This window comes from Carlito syrichta, unplaced genomic scaffold (genome assembly GCF_000164805.1).
Source record: "Carlito syrichta isolate Samal-C Ts95f unplaced genomic scaffold, Tarsius_syrichta-2.0.1 Scaffold308119, whole genome shotgun sequence".
NCBI classification, from domain to species: Eukaryota; Metazoa; Chordata; class Mammalia; order Primates; family Tarsiidae; genus Carlito; species Carlito syrichta.
The window spans coordinates 65,847-82,605 of NW_007252215.1; the positions used below are offsets into that span (position 1 = coordinate 65,847).

The 16,759-nt window shown below is 46.3% G+C and overlaps 1 protein-coding gene across 1 annotated transcript in view; it reads right to left on the reverse strand.

Moving 5' to 3' along the window:
* Positions 1 to 2,904: 2,904 nt before the first annotated feature.
* CDYL2 (chromodomain Y like 2) overlaps positions 2,905 to 16,759 on the reverse strand; it is a 103,390-nt gene continuing 89,535 nt past the window's right edge. The window contains exons 7-9 of the mRNA XM_008064970.2: positions 14,854 to 15,064; positions 7,228 to 7,371; positions 2,905 to 4,431 (exon numbers count right to left, since the gene is read on the reverse strand). Of these exons, the coding sequence (XP_008063161.2) occupies positions 4,273 to 4,431; positions 7,228 to 7,371; positions 14,854 to 15,064 (514 nt within the window). The 3' untranslated portion in view covers positions 2,905 to 4,272. The remainder of the gene's footprint in view (positions 4,432 to 7,227; positions 7,372 to 14,853; positions 15,065 to 16,759) is intronic.

The window sequence follows — 16,759 nt, forward strand, 5'->3', positions numbered from 1 at the left end:
TTTGAGGAAAGATTCACCTGCTCTCTAATAATATAAGAGCATTAGATTCAAGCGGAAAAAAGTGGCACCAAACCAGTATGCTATTTTTCTGAAATAACAAGTGATATTAATGGAAAAGATTGCCTAAAACGCATATCCTAACTTATCACAGAAATATAAAAGTTTATATTCTGAAAATATATACTGTATTAAAGTCTGTAAGCATTTCAACCAAAATTTGCAGAAATAACTAAGCAACACTTATCTACAACAAAAATATACATGCAAGACAACCCCAAATGGTTTCCCTTAAATATCTACAAAGGCAAAATGTAGATTTTTAAAGATTATACAAAAACCATTTACAGAGAATAAAATAAAATACTTAAGAAATCTCCTTTAGAGTCTTAAATACTGTGTATATTAGTGAGGGTGTCTAGACTAATATATACAACAGATCTAAGTATCTGAATACAGAAACACAGAAGAGAAGCAATTCTGCATTTTAAATATTCACTTAGGAAGATTTGAAGATGTTTCTATTTGTTTTTCTTTGTTAAAAAAATTTCCACAAAAACGAGATTGGAAAATTGCATGAATGTGACTAAATTCCAAATTAAAAAATGTTTACAAAAGGTTTTAAACCAACAACTAATAATGGGAAATGCAATTCAGCATTCAGTCAAGGCTATTTTTAAATGTGAATATTCAGACATACAATTGCATTGTTCAAAGTTTACTGTGGTTATTATTTTCCATCCTCATACTAAACTTCATATGGGAAAGACATATTTTCATGCTTCAGAGAGAACATTTCCTAATTTAATCTATACCAAACAGGAATAATATTTTAAATCAACTCTCTACTACTTTCTCATAGTTATCAACTTTTATTCTTAGTGAGTAATTTTGATGTGTTTTTACCCACAGACATTATTTCTGTGTTGGCACGTGGGTATAACAGCATTAGGCTGTGGCTCCAAATGGTGAGGAGGTCTGACTATCTCAATAAAGTCCTGCACTAAGTTCTCTAGGAACAGGCCTGTCAACACAAATGGTTCCACTTCAAGACCCTGGGTAAACCATCATTGGGATTGGGGCAGAAAGGGAAGGAGAGTTCGAATGCATGGCTAATAGGATGGGAAAGAACAGATTGCTAGAAGCATTCTTGACTATAGATGTGCCCTCCCCTTCTCTCCCATAGCTGTTCTTCTAAACCCAAAGGTAATTCTGGGATGGGATTGCCAAGACCAGCCATAATTCCTCAAAAACCTGTCCAGGCTTTTGGGAGTAACATTTGGGCTGGGGTGGAAATGAAGTGGGGGGGGGGGGGGTGGAGAGGGTGGGAAGGATCCCATAGGTGGAAAGAGGCCCATGGGGTGGAAAACCAAAAATGAACATCTGAGCCCTACCTTGAGAAAGCTATTAGGATCAACCCTGACACAACCATAGGTCTGATACTTTCCATCTCAGATCCATTTGCTTTATGTTACCTGGATTTCACCTACACATTGTCAAAACAACTGTCCAGAAAGTAAAATATTCAGTGGGTCAGTCTACCCTGTAACACACAGATTTCATCCACTTTCACCCACTTGGTGAACTCCCTTACTGAATTCACTGTATGCAAACCACCAAAATACAGGCTGTCTTCTAAAACACATGGTATACCCAGAACATACAAATTAATGGTATGAATTTCACCTTAGAAATGGTTTCATATTCCTACCTTAGTCATCAGACTCTTTAAATATTTAGAGGTTTGGATTTGATGATATGTCAAATGTGGCTCTTTCAGCAGGGAACAAAGGTGCACACCAATCGAGACATGTTTCCAAACATCCCCTTTCGTTTTCAGTGAGAATCCTGACACCACTTCTACGGACATTGAACATACCTGTCCCCAATCAGAAGTTAAACAGAAACAAGGGGCTCTCTCTCTAAAGGATTTGGCAGTGGAGAAAGACTAAGTTTGTCTAAGTTCTGGGGAAAGCTCACATTTGCTTTCTCAAAGGAGGAAACAAAATCCAGATAAAACGGTGACAACGGGAATTTGGGCAAAAGCAGGTGTTTCCCTACAGTAATTCCCGGTAGGACAGGTCTGCATTTCCTATAGGATCCACATGGACAATATCCATTCCATCTTCCTCTGGCTGGATTCCACCAAACTAGCAGTCCCCTGTTGGCTGCCATGGCCAAGATGGAGGAGAAGGGAGAAGAAGAGAAGTTTCCTCTCCTTCTTGACCCTCATGAACTCTAAAGGAAAGAGGCTTTTGAAACACAGGGGGAACCAAGGCCATCTTAAAAACTAGGAGTCTAGATAAACTTGAGAGGCACCGCTTAAAAAACCACATCTCTAGCTCTCATGTAGGCACTCTACCTGTTCTTTGAAGCTGGGCACTCAGGGCTGCTCATCCCTTCCACCTGCTCTGTCCAGGGCACCTGGTCAACTGTAGGAGAAGATAAAGGACCACCGAGACACAGAGAACTGGAACTGTGGCTCTAACTCTTCCCAGTGCACCTCACCTCCACCATCCGTGCCCACCTCTTGCCGCCTTCCTTCACTCCATCTGAGGAAGAGCCAAGAGAGGTTGGTTCCCAGCAGGAAAAGAGAAGAAGGGGCGAACAAAGGGCTTCTGGGAACTCTCAGAGGTTGTGATGGGCATGGAAAACTCCTGCCATCCTGAGAATCTAACTGAGTGTTTGATTCATAGCAGGTTTAAGCCTTATGCAGAACACACCCTTTCCTTTCGTCTGCTCTGATCTTGATGTTTACACCTTTCTCCTCACCAGCCAAAACCACAACCCAAATCGTTCCCTCTTCTCAGTGAATACAGGGACTTGAGCCTGATGGTCTAAACACAGCTGCTGGAGTCCCCCTGCAGTCCAGGAGCACTGAGGCAAGGAGACTCGTCCCTAGTATTGTTCCCTTACATGAGTAAACAACTAGAAAAAAAAAAAAAAAAGATAGGCCATTCAGGCTTCTGGAGATGAAAAGATTTAGACCTTCTCCAAAAAGCTCAACAGAGCGGGAATTCTCTCCCATGCCCCTAGAAAGCCAAAACCAGAAATCCCTGACCACATGGAAGCAATGAATTCTGAAATCCAAGTTCGGTCATTTGCCCCAAAGAAAAAGGTCATACTCTACACAATATGCTACCCCCAGGTGAGGTTTATTCCCCTTTCCTTTCCTGACATCACACAATTAGGGACTGGGTCTATTTCAGGACTATTCAGGCTGAGAGGTCCCTTAAGCTCCGTAAAGACAGCAGAGTAGAGAGAGAACTCTCCCATTATTTCTCCTAAGGACAAACCTAAAGAACTAGCATTATATTATTACAACTGAGAACCATTTTACACACAGAGGATCTGGTGCACAGCTATTCTGATTATCTGCAGAAATTCTTCTGTTTTCATCTCTCTGAATCTTATTTCTACGTGGTTCCTTACTAGAATGCACCAAACGGCATGAATCTGGTGTGGGATTTGGTCCAGGGCAGTATGAAAATAGTATCTGTGTGAACAACAGACATCACAATATATAAACACAAATAAATAAATAAAATAAGTCCGATTAAAGAAAAGACATTTTCCTAGTAGTTCAGATTTTTGCAAAACTAACTCTACATATAATACACATAAATTATCAGAATCTCCACTTACATTGTTTTAAAAATATATATTTAACAAAACACTTCTAAATGTACAATATCTGGGTTTGTAAATCACTCAATTGGGTTTTAAGACCAAGCCCTAATAGTCACACAGATTTGCATCAGAGAGGAGACTGAAGCCGGGTGTATGCAATTGTTTTATTCATCGGTCTGGAAATTCCCTAAGACTGATCGTTCCTCTGGCACCCAATCTAAATGTAACCAGAGAGAGCCAGGATGGCCAAGTCTCCAAATCAGAGGCACTGTGTAGACACAGCCTGAGTCAGAAGGATGGGGGAAGTGGTCTTCCCCTTCCTGGACCAGGATGGTGCATTTCAGCAAGTGGGGAATGGGCTGTGGTGCCTGGTGGAGCCCTGGGAAGATGGAGCTCTCTGGCCAGTGGGGGAGGCAGGGGGGACCTGGGGGGAGGCCAAGTATGCTGCGTTTCCTACCTGTTACACAAAATCAAACCAATGAGGAGCAACCAAAGGACACAAGGAAATGAACACAACCCTAGGTATAAAGAGACTCCTTGACACACTCCTTGGCCAGGGCAGATACTACGCTCCAATTTCCAAAACACAGGGCAGAGCTGGAAGTTGGGTGCCTGTGAGCACTGGAGTGGGTGAGCCGGAGCCCCTCAGACTTCATAAATTTTGTCCTGCAGGTAGCTGAAAAGGGAATCCAGGCCTTTGGAGGAACTCCAGAGTTGCTTGAGCATGACACATTCCTTCTCATTCACATCTTCAAGCACTGATTTCAGGAAGCTCCGAACGAGGCATTTGGATTCCTCCAACACCTGAAGGGAAACGGACAAGCCAGGTCAAGGCACTGGTCAACCTTCCCATGTTCAAAGCCACAGGAGGCTGCCTCCTTTAGCCTGGGCATTCCCAGTTCCATGCTTCCTAGCCATGATGGATTCCAGATGTGTCAAGGTGCTAAGCCCTAGTCCCTGGGATGGCTGGGTGGGCCTATGTTACCCTAGACCACAAGAGCCTTGTCTTTTGCCCAAACACAGTGTCCTTTCCTATCGATGTCATGAAAAAGCTTGGAAAAAACTGCTTTAACCTCCTTGTTCCTCATTTTCATTATCTGTCAGGAATATATATACCTAACTCAAGGATCACTGGAAACACAGAATGAAACAATGAAATAAATTAGTGGTTGTCAAGTAGCCATACAACTTACCTCAATAGCAATGCCCTTGATCAGGCTATAACGGAAGTAATCATTGTAGTAGCAAGTAATAATAATCACAGCAATCATAATAATAATATTAGAGTAATAAGTAATGATCACAACAATAATGGCAATAATCACCATAGTTATAAATAATAATAATCATAGCAATAATTATATTGATAATTGTAGAAATGGGAACCATCACAGCAATCATGATAATAATTATTAAAGTATAAGTAATATAATCACAGCAGTCATAATTATTACATGTAATAATAGTAATTAATATGTAATAATAGTAATTATCATCATCATCACAGCAATCATAATCAGCAATTGTAGTCATGAGTAATAATCATAGTAATCACGGTACTGATAATCGTAGTAATGAGCAATAATCATAGTAACAATAGTAGTAACTATCATGCAATGAGTAACAATAATCATAGTAATGAGCAATTATAGTTGTAGTAATATTAGTAATAATAATAGCAATGCCACTACGATCGCCATTGACCAACAGGATCTGAGAAGTACTTTTCTTGAATTCTTCCATGCACCCCTTAAGATAACCCTGCAAGTAGGTAGCATTTTTACCCCCGCCTTACAGATGAAGAACCCAAAGCTCAGTGAGGTAAGGTGGCCCAGGGCTGCCTGACTACTCGGTGGTGGATGCAGCAGGAAACCCAAGGGCCAGCTGATTCCCTCTGGCAGAAGCACACCCAGAAGTGAGGCCTGGGAGTGTCCTTTGCTGGCCTCCACCAGCCTCTCCCAAAGTGTTGAGGCAGGACCACAGTTCCCTGGCTGTAGCAGCCTCATTCTCCCGCTGGAACCAGAGGCTGCCAGGTGGTGGGGATGGGCTGCCAGACCCAGACCGCCTCTCCCCTCCCCACCACACCCCCAGGAAGTCTCAGAAGATACCATCTCCAAGAGGTGTGGGACTCATGCTATTGGAATAGTTGCTTTCTCGGGAAATCTCCCCAAAGCTCCTGAATCCATAACTATTGATAGCAGAGACTTCCTCGCAGCATTTCCTATCCTGAGAACTGGTCTGACCTAAGAGCTGCTTCCCTCAGGTGTCCTTTCAGTTGCCATTTTCACCTGAGCCATCTATCTCTCCACTGCCCACAGAACAACCAAACCTCCCTACAGCCTCCAGACCTGTCTCTAACCTTCCTTTTCAGTGGAATCGTCCCTTGCGCCCCTGTGCCCACCCACCAACCACATGCCAGGGCCTGCACTCCCCACGGACTTCCTGTCTCATGTGCCTTCATTCATGCTGTTTCCTCTGCTTAGAAGCGCTGCCTGCCTCTCTGTGAAGCTGAACCCTGGATGATGAACCACTCCCATTGGCCCAGGACCGCAAAGTCTCCTGGGATGTGAGACTTTCAATGCTGAAACCAGGAGAGTCCCAGGTGAAGTGGGTCAAACTGGTCATCCCAGTCACTAGGAAGATTCCAAAAGAATCCATAGGAAGAGATTAGCAAAGCCTGGGGCCGCATGAATGTTCATTAACAATGTAGAGACCATCACTCCCCCACCCCTGTTATCACCCTGTCATCACTGTCTGTTCAGCTTCCAGGGAGTAGGACTTAAACACGGCAGGTACCCAATCGATGGTGGATGAGGCCCATCAGGAGAAGCGTGACAGCTAGGTGGTGACACCAGCAGAAGGAGAGAAAGGAGGGTGGCTCGAGGGTCCCCAAACCCAGCCCAGCAGCTCCCTGTCTCTCAAGCACAGAGCAGGTCCTGGACCTTATCCTCCCCAGACACGCCTCTCAGCTCCGGAACGGGCCCCATGGCGGCTCCAGGTGCGGCCTTCTCTCAGCCTTTCCACAGGATATTCCCCTACCATGCTCAGAGTGACTGTTATGAGATAAAATCAACACTTAATTAAAAACTGGCACCTCTGCAGAGGTGTTATTTACTTATCTATTTTTCAGTGCATCTTCAGAGTCAAATGATAACATTTAAGTGTGCCAAGCGCTCGGTGGGGAGAAGAAATGAAATCTGGGGACGAAGCGTGCTACTCTCTCTAGTCATCTCTGGGCTGGTTCAATGCCTTTTGTCCTTATGTGCCTTTAGTTCTCATGTCTTTGAAAGTTGTAGATGTTTTATGCTTTCATGTGTGTTTAGGACTTGCTTTGAAAGCGGTGAGTCTACCCCCAAGTGTAAATCTCTCCTGTGAGGTTTTTCTGACTGTAGCTAGTGGAGAATATATAATAATGCTGACTGTCTCCCTCTGATTTAAGCTCTCAAGACAGAGAAGAGGGATTTGTCAAATTGCAAAGAGTCTGCTGCTTATTCCCTGCATGAGCTCTGGCAAGTCAGTGAGTCCCTCTGAGCCTTGTGGTCCTCACCTGTAAAGTGGGTCTATCAGAAGGACAAGCACCCGGGAGGTGCAGGAACTCACCACGGCGCTGCAGGACGCCATCTCCTTGACCCGCAGCATGACCTCCTGGCTAAATGTGGTGGGCCAGAAGACCTGGGACACCAGCCCCCTGCTGCAGGCCTCCTGGGCAGTGAGCTTCCGCCCGCAGAACAGCATCTCGTTGGCCTGGAAAAGCAAAGGCAGGGGAAGGCTGAGGACCCGGAACTCCACCCGTGTCCTTTAGCCAGTCCTGGGCTTGCTGTGAGCAACTGCCCCTGCTCTCGAAGGCAGGATAAGCTTTGGGAATTGCATGGAAACATTTGAGTCTATGTGCACTTTTCTGAGCAGAGGGTCCACAGCTTTCATTCTGCTCTCCAAATGAGCCATGTGGCTTTGCTCTAAACCCCTTCTACTTCTGGTGGTAAACCCATGAAGTGGGCATGTGCCACGGGCTGGGTACACTTCAGTGTCCATGAGCCAGTCATGATGATGGGTCCAGGGATGAAGAGATGCTTCAGCCTGGATAATAAAGCTCTCTCACGGGGTTTCTAACTGCAGGTGCTAGAGAGAAGTCTTTCTCCATCCCTAGTTTCAGGCTAAAGTTAGTGAACCCAGGAGATACCCAAAGCTGTGTCCCTGCTCTGAGGAGGGTTGGGGCAACAAGGAACAGAGAAATAAGGGGCGGGGGAGAGACAAAGAGAGGGAACTGATGGTGCATGGATCCTGGACTGTGTCTCTCCAAGGGGAGTTCTACTTCTGGACTTCCCAGTTGGGGAAACCATTAAGTTCCCTTTTTCAAAATCAAAAATTAAGCCAGTTAAAGTGTTTCTATCACTAGCAACCGAAAAGGTCTTGAATAATACCACAACACGAAGGCAGAGAGGCACATCTCTCCCAGTGGCTCAAGGCTGGGCACAGGCAGAAAGCCCTTTCCTGGGATCTTGTGACCTAGGCCGCTTCTGCACCCCATTCCCCAAAATATTTCCTTTTGTTTTGAAATTTGCAGCTGTCACACATGAAACGACAGAGGTCCTAGACACAGAGCATGTGGCAGTAACCCGCTGAAACTGAACTCACTCTCATGCTGATCATTAAGGCATAATGGTCATGTCCTTTCCTTCTTCAGGATAAATAATCCCTTCTTCACAGGGCAGACAGCGCCTTTCCTGTCTGCTACTCACCTGCTTCCCCCACTCCCCTCTCCCTGCCCCTGTGCGCCAGCTCCTCTTGAGTCAGTGTTAAAACGCCAAGTGCTCTCAGTCCTCAGATCTATGCTCCCTAAGTCTCCCTCCCCCACCTTGGTTCTGCTTGTCACTGATGGGTCATCATGACCCAGAGGACAATCTTTTGAGCCAAAGTAGAGAAATGTATTAGGTTGGCCGCAAGTCTTAGCACGTGTTTGATTAGAGGTTTGGAGACAATTGTATGCCATCACGCGTATGGAGAAACCCTCAGTCGCGGAAAATGAAAGGAAACAAATGAACTCAGTAGAATGAGGCAAAAGGGCCCCGTCAACAGGAAGAACTCGTCTCCCCCAGCAACATTCCTGGAGTTTCAGACATGGTTGAAATAAAAGAGAGAGAGAAAGGCAGAGACAAGACTTACAATATTCACATTTTTTCGTGACCACAAAAGTGGGGAGGAGCTGAGTGGACTGAGAGGGGTCCGGGCAGCATACACAGTGCAGATCAAGAGTGTCTGATTCCTGAGCTCAGCCGGTGCCTGCCTAACTTGCCCGCCACTGCTGAGACTGTAAGCAGCCTAAGGTGGTTCAAGGTTCCTACATCCAAATGCCCTTATCCATCTTACCTTGTCTATCCTTGTCCTTATTGGCCCTGCTGAATTGAGGAGGTGGTGCCGGTGGGTTTTGGGGCTGACAGTGATCTCAGCAGCTCTCTTAGTTGTGCTTCCCATTTCATTCAACCACCAAAGAGTAATGACCAGACACAGAAGGGTTACAGTAGGGTTCCCTAGTCCTCCCAGACTCACAAGGGAGGCACCCACTTCGGAAGCCTTCTTGAGCCCCTCCCCTGCCCCATGTGGGGCTGGGTTTTGTTCTTTGGTACTCTCCTTCCTCAAAGCACAGCATCCTTGGACAGCATCCTACCTCCCAGGTGGGAAGGCAAAGATTCACAGGAGCTACACAGGGAAAAGCCCAGATTCTGGGAGCAGGCACCCTCAATCTGCCATTTACTTTGCCCTGTGATCTTGTGCAAACCTCTCTGTCCCTTGAATCTCAGTTTATTCATCTGTTAAGTGGGTGCCAATGATCACCTCAGGGCAACTGTGAGGACTCAATGAGAAAACAAAGATGGGGTGCAAGTACCGTGCCAGTCAAGTCTTAGTGCTCAAAGCCTGGGGATTGTTGAGGAAGAAGCTCACATGTCATTCGTCTTTGTATTTCTAAGCAGGTAAGACAGGGCCTGGTGCACACGGAGAGCTCATTGAGGGTTATTGGACAAAAGAAGGAACAATGCCTACTAGTGTATATCACCTTAACATGCTGGGTCTCAGTTTCTTTATCCGTCAAATGGAGAGCAATAAGACCTAGCTTTGAGGATGTTGAGAAGAGTGAATGAAATCATCGTGTGTGATGGTGCCTCATATGGCATCGGCACATAGTAGGTGGTCAATGCAGCCTTGGAGAACCTCCCTGGGACAACTTACACAGTTCTTTGCAATCAGTGTGCCCATAAGGTTTTGGTATGGAATACAATGCAGTGGGCACATTTCAAAGAGGAGAGTATTAAAGAGATAGCAGGAAGCATAAAAAAAGCAGTCATCCCTGTGCAAAATCTCAGCACCAGCAGGAACCCACTAAGTCTCAAGTAAACCTTGAATCTAAAAGGTTCTACCCCCAAAACATCTCCATCTGGGGTGGGGGAGATGGACAGAGGATCCCAGGAATCCAGAGTACTGCAGAAACACTGAACTAGGGTTAGGAAAGCAGGTGGGGCCCAAGCTGAGCTCATGAGGCCTTAGGAATGTTCTGGGTAAGGGGGATCAGAGAAGGAGGCATTCCGGGCCTTGAGGAAAGAACTGAGAAGGGGACAGGGGCTGAGAAGAGCACAGTGTGCCCAGGAAACCACTGACAGTATGAAGTTGCCAGGAGGTGTACATTAAGACAAGAGACCAAGCAGGAAAAGTAGCAAAAAGGGCTGCGCTATGATCTGAATGTCGCATCCCCCGACAAATTCATATATTGAATCCTCATCCCCAAGGTGACGGTATTAAGAGGGAGGGCCATTGGGGGTGATTAGGTCATGAGGGTGGAGCTCTCATGAATGGAATTGGTGCCCTTCTAAGAGAGGCCAAGGGAGCTAACTGGCCCCTTCTCCCCGCTTCTGCCATGGGAAGATGCAGTGAGAAGGCCCCTTGGAGCACAGAGCAGCCCTCACCAGACAAGGCCTGTACCTCAATCTCAGACTTCCCAGTCTCCAGAACTGTGAGCAATACATTTCTGCCATTTACCCATTACCCAGCCTAAGGTATTTCATTAAAGCAAGGGGGAATGGAGCAAGATAGGCTAGGTTATGAAAAAATGTTAAGCCATGCTGAGGAGCTCAAACTCAATCCAGCAGATCTACCAAGGCTCTAATGAAGATATATTATCAGAGGGTCAAGGAGACCTCAGACCATATGGTGCTAGAGAAGTTGAGGAACAAGGAGGCCGAGGAAGAAGTTTCTATCAGCCTCTGTCTCAGCAGAGCAAGATGACAACATGAAGTTGAAAACAGGCCCACTGGCATTAGCAAATAGAAGGTCATGGGAGTCCCCTGCAACAGAATAATGGCCATTTTCTTCTTTCCTACTAGGTGAGACCACCTACTCCCATACAGGCAAGGTGCTGGAACTTCAGAACCCTGAGGTCCCTGGTTTGGAGGAGTTGGAGGTTCTTTGTCATCAGTGTCATTGGCCAAGATTTCTGGGGTGGAACTCTTTAGATTCAAAGTTTACTTGGGACTTAGTTCCTGTTGGTGCTGAAATTTTGCACAAGGACAACTGCTAATTTTTGATGCTTCTTGTTATTTCTTTAATACTTCCCATTCTGAAATGTGTCCACTGTGTTATATTACACACCACATCCATGCACACAGGTGCTGACACTTCAGGACCCCAGACTCCCTGGTTTGGAGGAGTCAGAAGTACTATGTCTGCTTACTCCCCTTCTCAGAGACACGCTGTTACAAGGGAGGTGCAAGTTTTGTTCAAACAACAGCCACTGTTGTGAGTACTTGGGGAGGCATATACAAGTCCTTGGGTGCCTCATTCTGCTTTTGCCTTTCTTAAAGGCAAACCTTTAAGAAAACATACAAGGACTTCTGAAAGAAACATGGGATAAGGAGACAGAAATCAGTGACCATCCACTATGTGCAAGAGGCAGGTTAACAGGAAAGTCAAGATTTCAGCAAAAAAATAAAATCCAAGTAGTACAAAACTCTGAGGAAATCTAAAATCAGGACAGGTCTGGACATTTCCATACCAGAGGTCACTGAGAATAAAATGTCATCTTCTGTACCCTTAAAAAAAATGGTGAGACTCATTGGGAGAAGCAGCACTTGGCCATATCTGTTCCATGAACTTGGTAGGTGGTAGGTGTGAGGACTTTGTTCATACAGAAAGGCTCCTGGCCACCCCTCAGACACCATTTCCCTGCAGTGCTCTCTTTGAAAAGCAAACTTAAGGGTGTTATCCAGAAGCCCAAGGACTCCATCAGAGTGGGTGGGTGGAAGCAGGACGTCTCTGGTGAGGACCCATAAAATGCACAAACAGCCCACTCAAGAGATAAAAAAAAAAATAAGGACATAAAGTTTAGTCACTTCACTTAACCTCACCAAGTCTCAGTTTTCTCCATTGTCCAAGAGGCATGATGACAGTGTAGAGTTCCTAGCACAAAGGTGAGATGAACTGAGCCATGCTTAGACCAAGGTCTGCTACGTGGGGAAGGTTCACCCCATGTGGGTGACAGGGATTCACTATTTTTATGATGGCTGGTGGCGTCATTTTCAAAAAGGAACAGGAAAGACAAGGGAAAAGAAGGGATGTCTCTAACTGTCATAACAGAAGCAGGACTACGTGAGAGATGATAAAAGCAGGCTTGCAGGACCCCAGATTCAAACAGTGGAAGATGGAAAGGCAAAAGCAGAAAAGGATAAAACCCAGCATAAAGACCGCCATCCTTGCAAAGGGAATCAAGAATGATGGCTTGATTGGATGCAAGTGATCACAGTCCTAAGAATGTGCTTAACTGCCTGAAGATAGCCAGGAGTAATATCAAAGGTGGGGTGTTTACTTTACAATAAAATCAAGAACTAGCCAGGAGTGGAGGCTCACGCCTATAATCCCAACATTTTAGGAAGCAGAGGCAAGAGGACTGCCTGAGCACAGGGGTTCAAGACCAACCTGGACAACTTGGTAAGACCTTGTCTATATAATAAATCAAAAAATTAGCTGGGTGTTGTGGTGCACACCTGTAATTCCAGCTACTTGGAAGGCTGAGGAGAAAGGATCGCCTGAGCCCAGCAAGTGAAAGCTGTAGTAGCCACAATTCTGCCACTGCACTCCAGCCTGGGTGACAGAGTGAGGTTCTGACTCAAAAAAAAAAAAAAATCAAGAAGTAAAAAGAAACACCCTGAATGAAGCCTGTTCCAAAAAAGGAACAACTCATAATAGCCATGGGGCCACAATAGACTGGAAGAAGCATCTCTGCAGGGCCCAAAGGCAGGTGCACATATCTCTGGGGCTGTGGGTTTGGCCCTGTCATCTGGAGCATATGGTTTTTTGGGGTCGGTCGTGACCTACAGCATCTGCTGGCAGATGCCCCCAGCAGATCCCAGCAGATCTTGTTGAAGCCTGCATGACTTTGAAATCCCTGCACCTTCCCTGGAGTATGAGGCTCACAAAGGCCAGCCCCACCCACTGCTGTGGTCTCATCCCACACTATCTCCCACTACCCTCAACCAGGGTCCAGCCATGCTGACCACTCTCACCCCAAGGCCTGCCAGACCCATGCCCTGCTTTATCCTTCCCCTCATGTGTCCTCTGCTCGGAACTCTCAAGTTCATTTTCAAATGCCGTCTTCTCACAGGGGTCCTCCCTGTGCAAGGTGGAACCCCTACCCAAACAGAGTTGGGGAACAGAAGACCCAGAGAGCAGGACTTGTCTTTCTTGTTCACTCCTGCACCCCTTGCAGGTGTGGAGAGCCTGATGCTTAGTGGATTCTCAGTAAGTATTTGAAGGGAGGGCAGGAAGAAGCTGACTGGGCTGCCATCCCTGGAGGGGGTGGGAAAGAAGGAGCTCCCTGAGTATCTTCTGAGCCCCCAGCTCAGACCTATGCTTAAGAAACAAGAATGAACCCATCAGAGTTGAGTTCAGAGTTTTTGGCTAACACCTACAGAGGCTGGTCTGAGTGCCTGTAGAAGAGGGCTTGTGTGCCATCAAAGGAAGACTGGACACTGCAGAATGCCACCTCATATGCCTACTTGGACCAGGTATACTTTCTGAACCCCTCCCTGGTCCTGATGGTGCTAATCTCAGACTCACTCCTCAGATATGGGACCTATTTTAAAACAGGTGGGGTTAAGAGCACAGACTGTGGAACCAGACAGTTGGCGCTCAAATCCCACAAATGCCATTACCACTGTGTGACTTTAGGCAACTCACCTAACATCTCGGAGCCTGTCTCTGCACCTACAAAATGGGATGGCAGTTTTCTTACCTCACAGGGGCATGGTGAGGATGGACTGTGTACAGGACGGTCCAGGCTGGCACACAGCGAGTACTTTCTAAGTGCCAGCCATCATCACCACTCTTCCCCACCCGGACATGCTTCTGGCTGTTGGTACAGAATCTGACCACAGCCTACAGTACACTGCCACCTCCATCAGACACTGGCTCTGTGCTGGCTGACTAGCCTGGCCACGTGGCAAGTTCCTTCATATCTATGAATTTAATGCTCCATCTGCAAGATGGAGATCCCAACAGTCTCGACACCAGGTGAAGACTACTTTGTGGTCACCAAAATCCTTTCCCTCTGCTTGCTGGACAAGCAACTAGACTACAACTCCCGGTCTCCCTGGCAGGTGGGTGTGGCCACATGGCTGACTCATGGCCAATGACTTGTGTGGAGATGCAGGTGTCCCTGTAGGCCTGGCCCCTAAAGACCTCCTGGGTGATCCTCCAGGCTCTCTCTTCTCTTCCACTGGCTAGCAGCAAAGGCAGATCTACTGGATGGGAGAAGCTAGGTCCCCAGCCAGTGTAGACAGCTCCCACACCTATGCTGGACTGTGCAAGAGTGAGAAGGAAATTTCTGTTGTTCAGAACACTGAGACTGTGGGTTGTTTGTTACAGCACACAGCCTGCCCTCATACACATCCTGAGTGGGTTGCTATGAGGAGTAAACGAGACATTATGTTGAGTGCTTAGTGAAGGACCTGGCACAGAGCATGTGGTTCATACATGGACACATCATCATGCTCTCAGCTCAGCTACTCCATCTGGCACTGACAACTGGAGGCTCTGAGACAGCCTGGCAGATTGCTCAGGATAACGGTACCCATGGGTTTCTACCTACACGAAGAGACATATCCTAAACCCAGGACAGAGGAGGACTCCTACCTGGACCCAAATTCAGGCATCATAGAGAGGGAGGAGAAATAGGAAGCTTACCAGTGCGACGCCCAGAATCTGGGGGAAGGTGTAGGAGGAGCAGCCAGCAGGCGTGAGGCGGATGGTGGCATAGGGCGTCTGGAACCATGCCTTCTCGCTGGCCCACACGATGTCACAGAGGGGCAGGATGGAGGCGCCCAGACCCAGTGCTGGTCCGTTGATGGCCACCACGATGGGCTTCTTAAACTGGATAAAGGCCTTCACAAAGTCCCTGGGAGAAGAAAGAGGTCCCTCTTTTACAGGTGACCACCACTGGCCAAGCTCCACTGGACACCTCTGATTCTTCTTGGTGCTGTGATGCACCCTCAGGTCATCAGAGGTGACTGGTTACCAGGCAAGGGCCACCGGCTACCAGATCTTCAGAGCTACATTGACGGGATAACTACAGGTCCTGGCCTGTCCAGATCATGTCTGGTGTCCCAGCACTGCACAACCTGCCATACCCTCTCCTGGGTGGACCATAAGTTATATGGACACCTTAGATATTGACAAAGCTGTGCATAAGCTAAGGAAAACATCCTGAATATTAAGGTGCAGAATGAGAACCAGAAAGACAATATTACTGGGAGCCAAATTTCAACTAAAAAAAAAGAAGTCCATCCTAACATCTCTGGCCAAAGTGGAATGGGGTGGTTCAAGAGCTATGAATTCCTCAATCTTGGAGGTATTCTAATTTTAGCTTGATGATCACTTTAGGTGACGATGTAGAGAGAATTCCAGCTTTGAATGGTGGGTATGGGTCGGGATAAATGGCATTGAAAATTTCTTTTAATCCTATGATGAAGGGTGATCTGATTTTGAATTACCTACAGGGATGCCAGATTCATCAAGGGTGTGGATCTATACGTTAGGGTGGCTTTGACTAAAACTGGGGAAGGTTCCTGGGCTCCTCTGGAGACACAAAGCTTCCAGAATCATGGCTACGGGTTTGGGCAATATTTTCTCTCCCAGCCCCTCCTCATGGAGCAAGGTCATGGTATGCACCTTTACCTGCTGGTCAGAGCCATCAGCAATAACCTCTATTTTCTTTGCCTTATAATTTTTTTTTTTTTTTTTTTGCCTTTTCCCTGATTGCTATATAAGAGCTATAAAATTTTAATATTCATCTGGATATGGAAGAAAGATCTAAGATGTCTAGTAAAGGTTGCATCCTTCATTATTCTCAGGTGGAAGATTGGAAACTACCAAAAACTCACAAGAATAAAATCCAAACACCCATGACCTTGGTCTAACCTTGGTCTGGCTTGGTTTACCTTTCCAGGCTTGCCTCACATCACTCTGGCCCCTGCTCACTGTACATGAGCCACATAGGCCTCTGAGCATTCTTAGAAAACACTGTTATCTCAATTTGCAATTACCCTAATTATTTGTTTGTTATTTTTGGATTCTTCTTCCCCATTGTCCTCTTAGGGACACCCACAGGTCTACCTGGGGCACTGCTTGGCTTCTATCAATATTGGAATCAACACTCAGTCAATAGCTGTTGAATAAATACGTAAGTCTCCCAGGACAAAAGCAAACATTGTAAAAGTGTGGCAGTGATGAACCAACTCTTCACCAACCTTGTTTTTCCTCTTCTTCCAAGGTCTATTGGTCAACCTCATTTCTCAGCCTCCCCTGGAGGTGGCTGTGTCCAACTCTCTGGGTAGTGACCAACAGAATGTGAGTCAAAACCACATGCACCACTTCCGGGTGCACACAAACCTCCCACCATGTAGTCCTCTAAGCCCATCATTTTGATGAGCATGGCTGTCTTGGAATACATTTACTGAGCCACAAGTTGGAAGGAGTCTGGGTTCCTGAGTCAACACCAAGAGGACAGTCATGGGCTTATCAGTAACATCTGTTTTAGATTTTTATGTGTAAAGCACATTTCTATCACAGTTGAGTCAGTATTTATATTTGG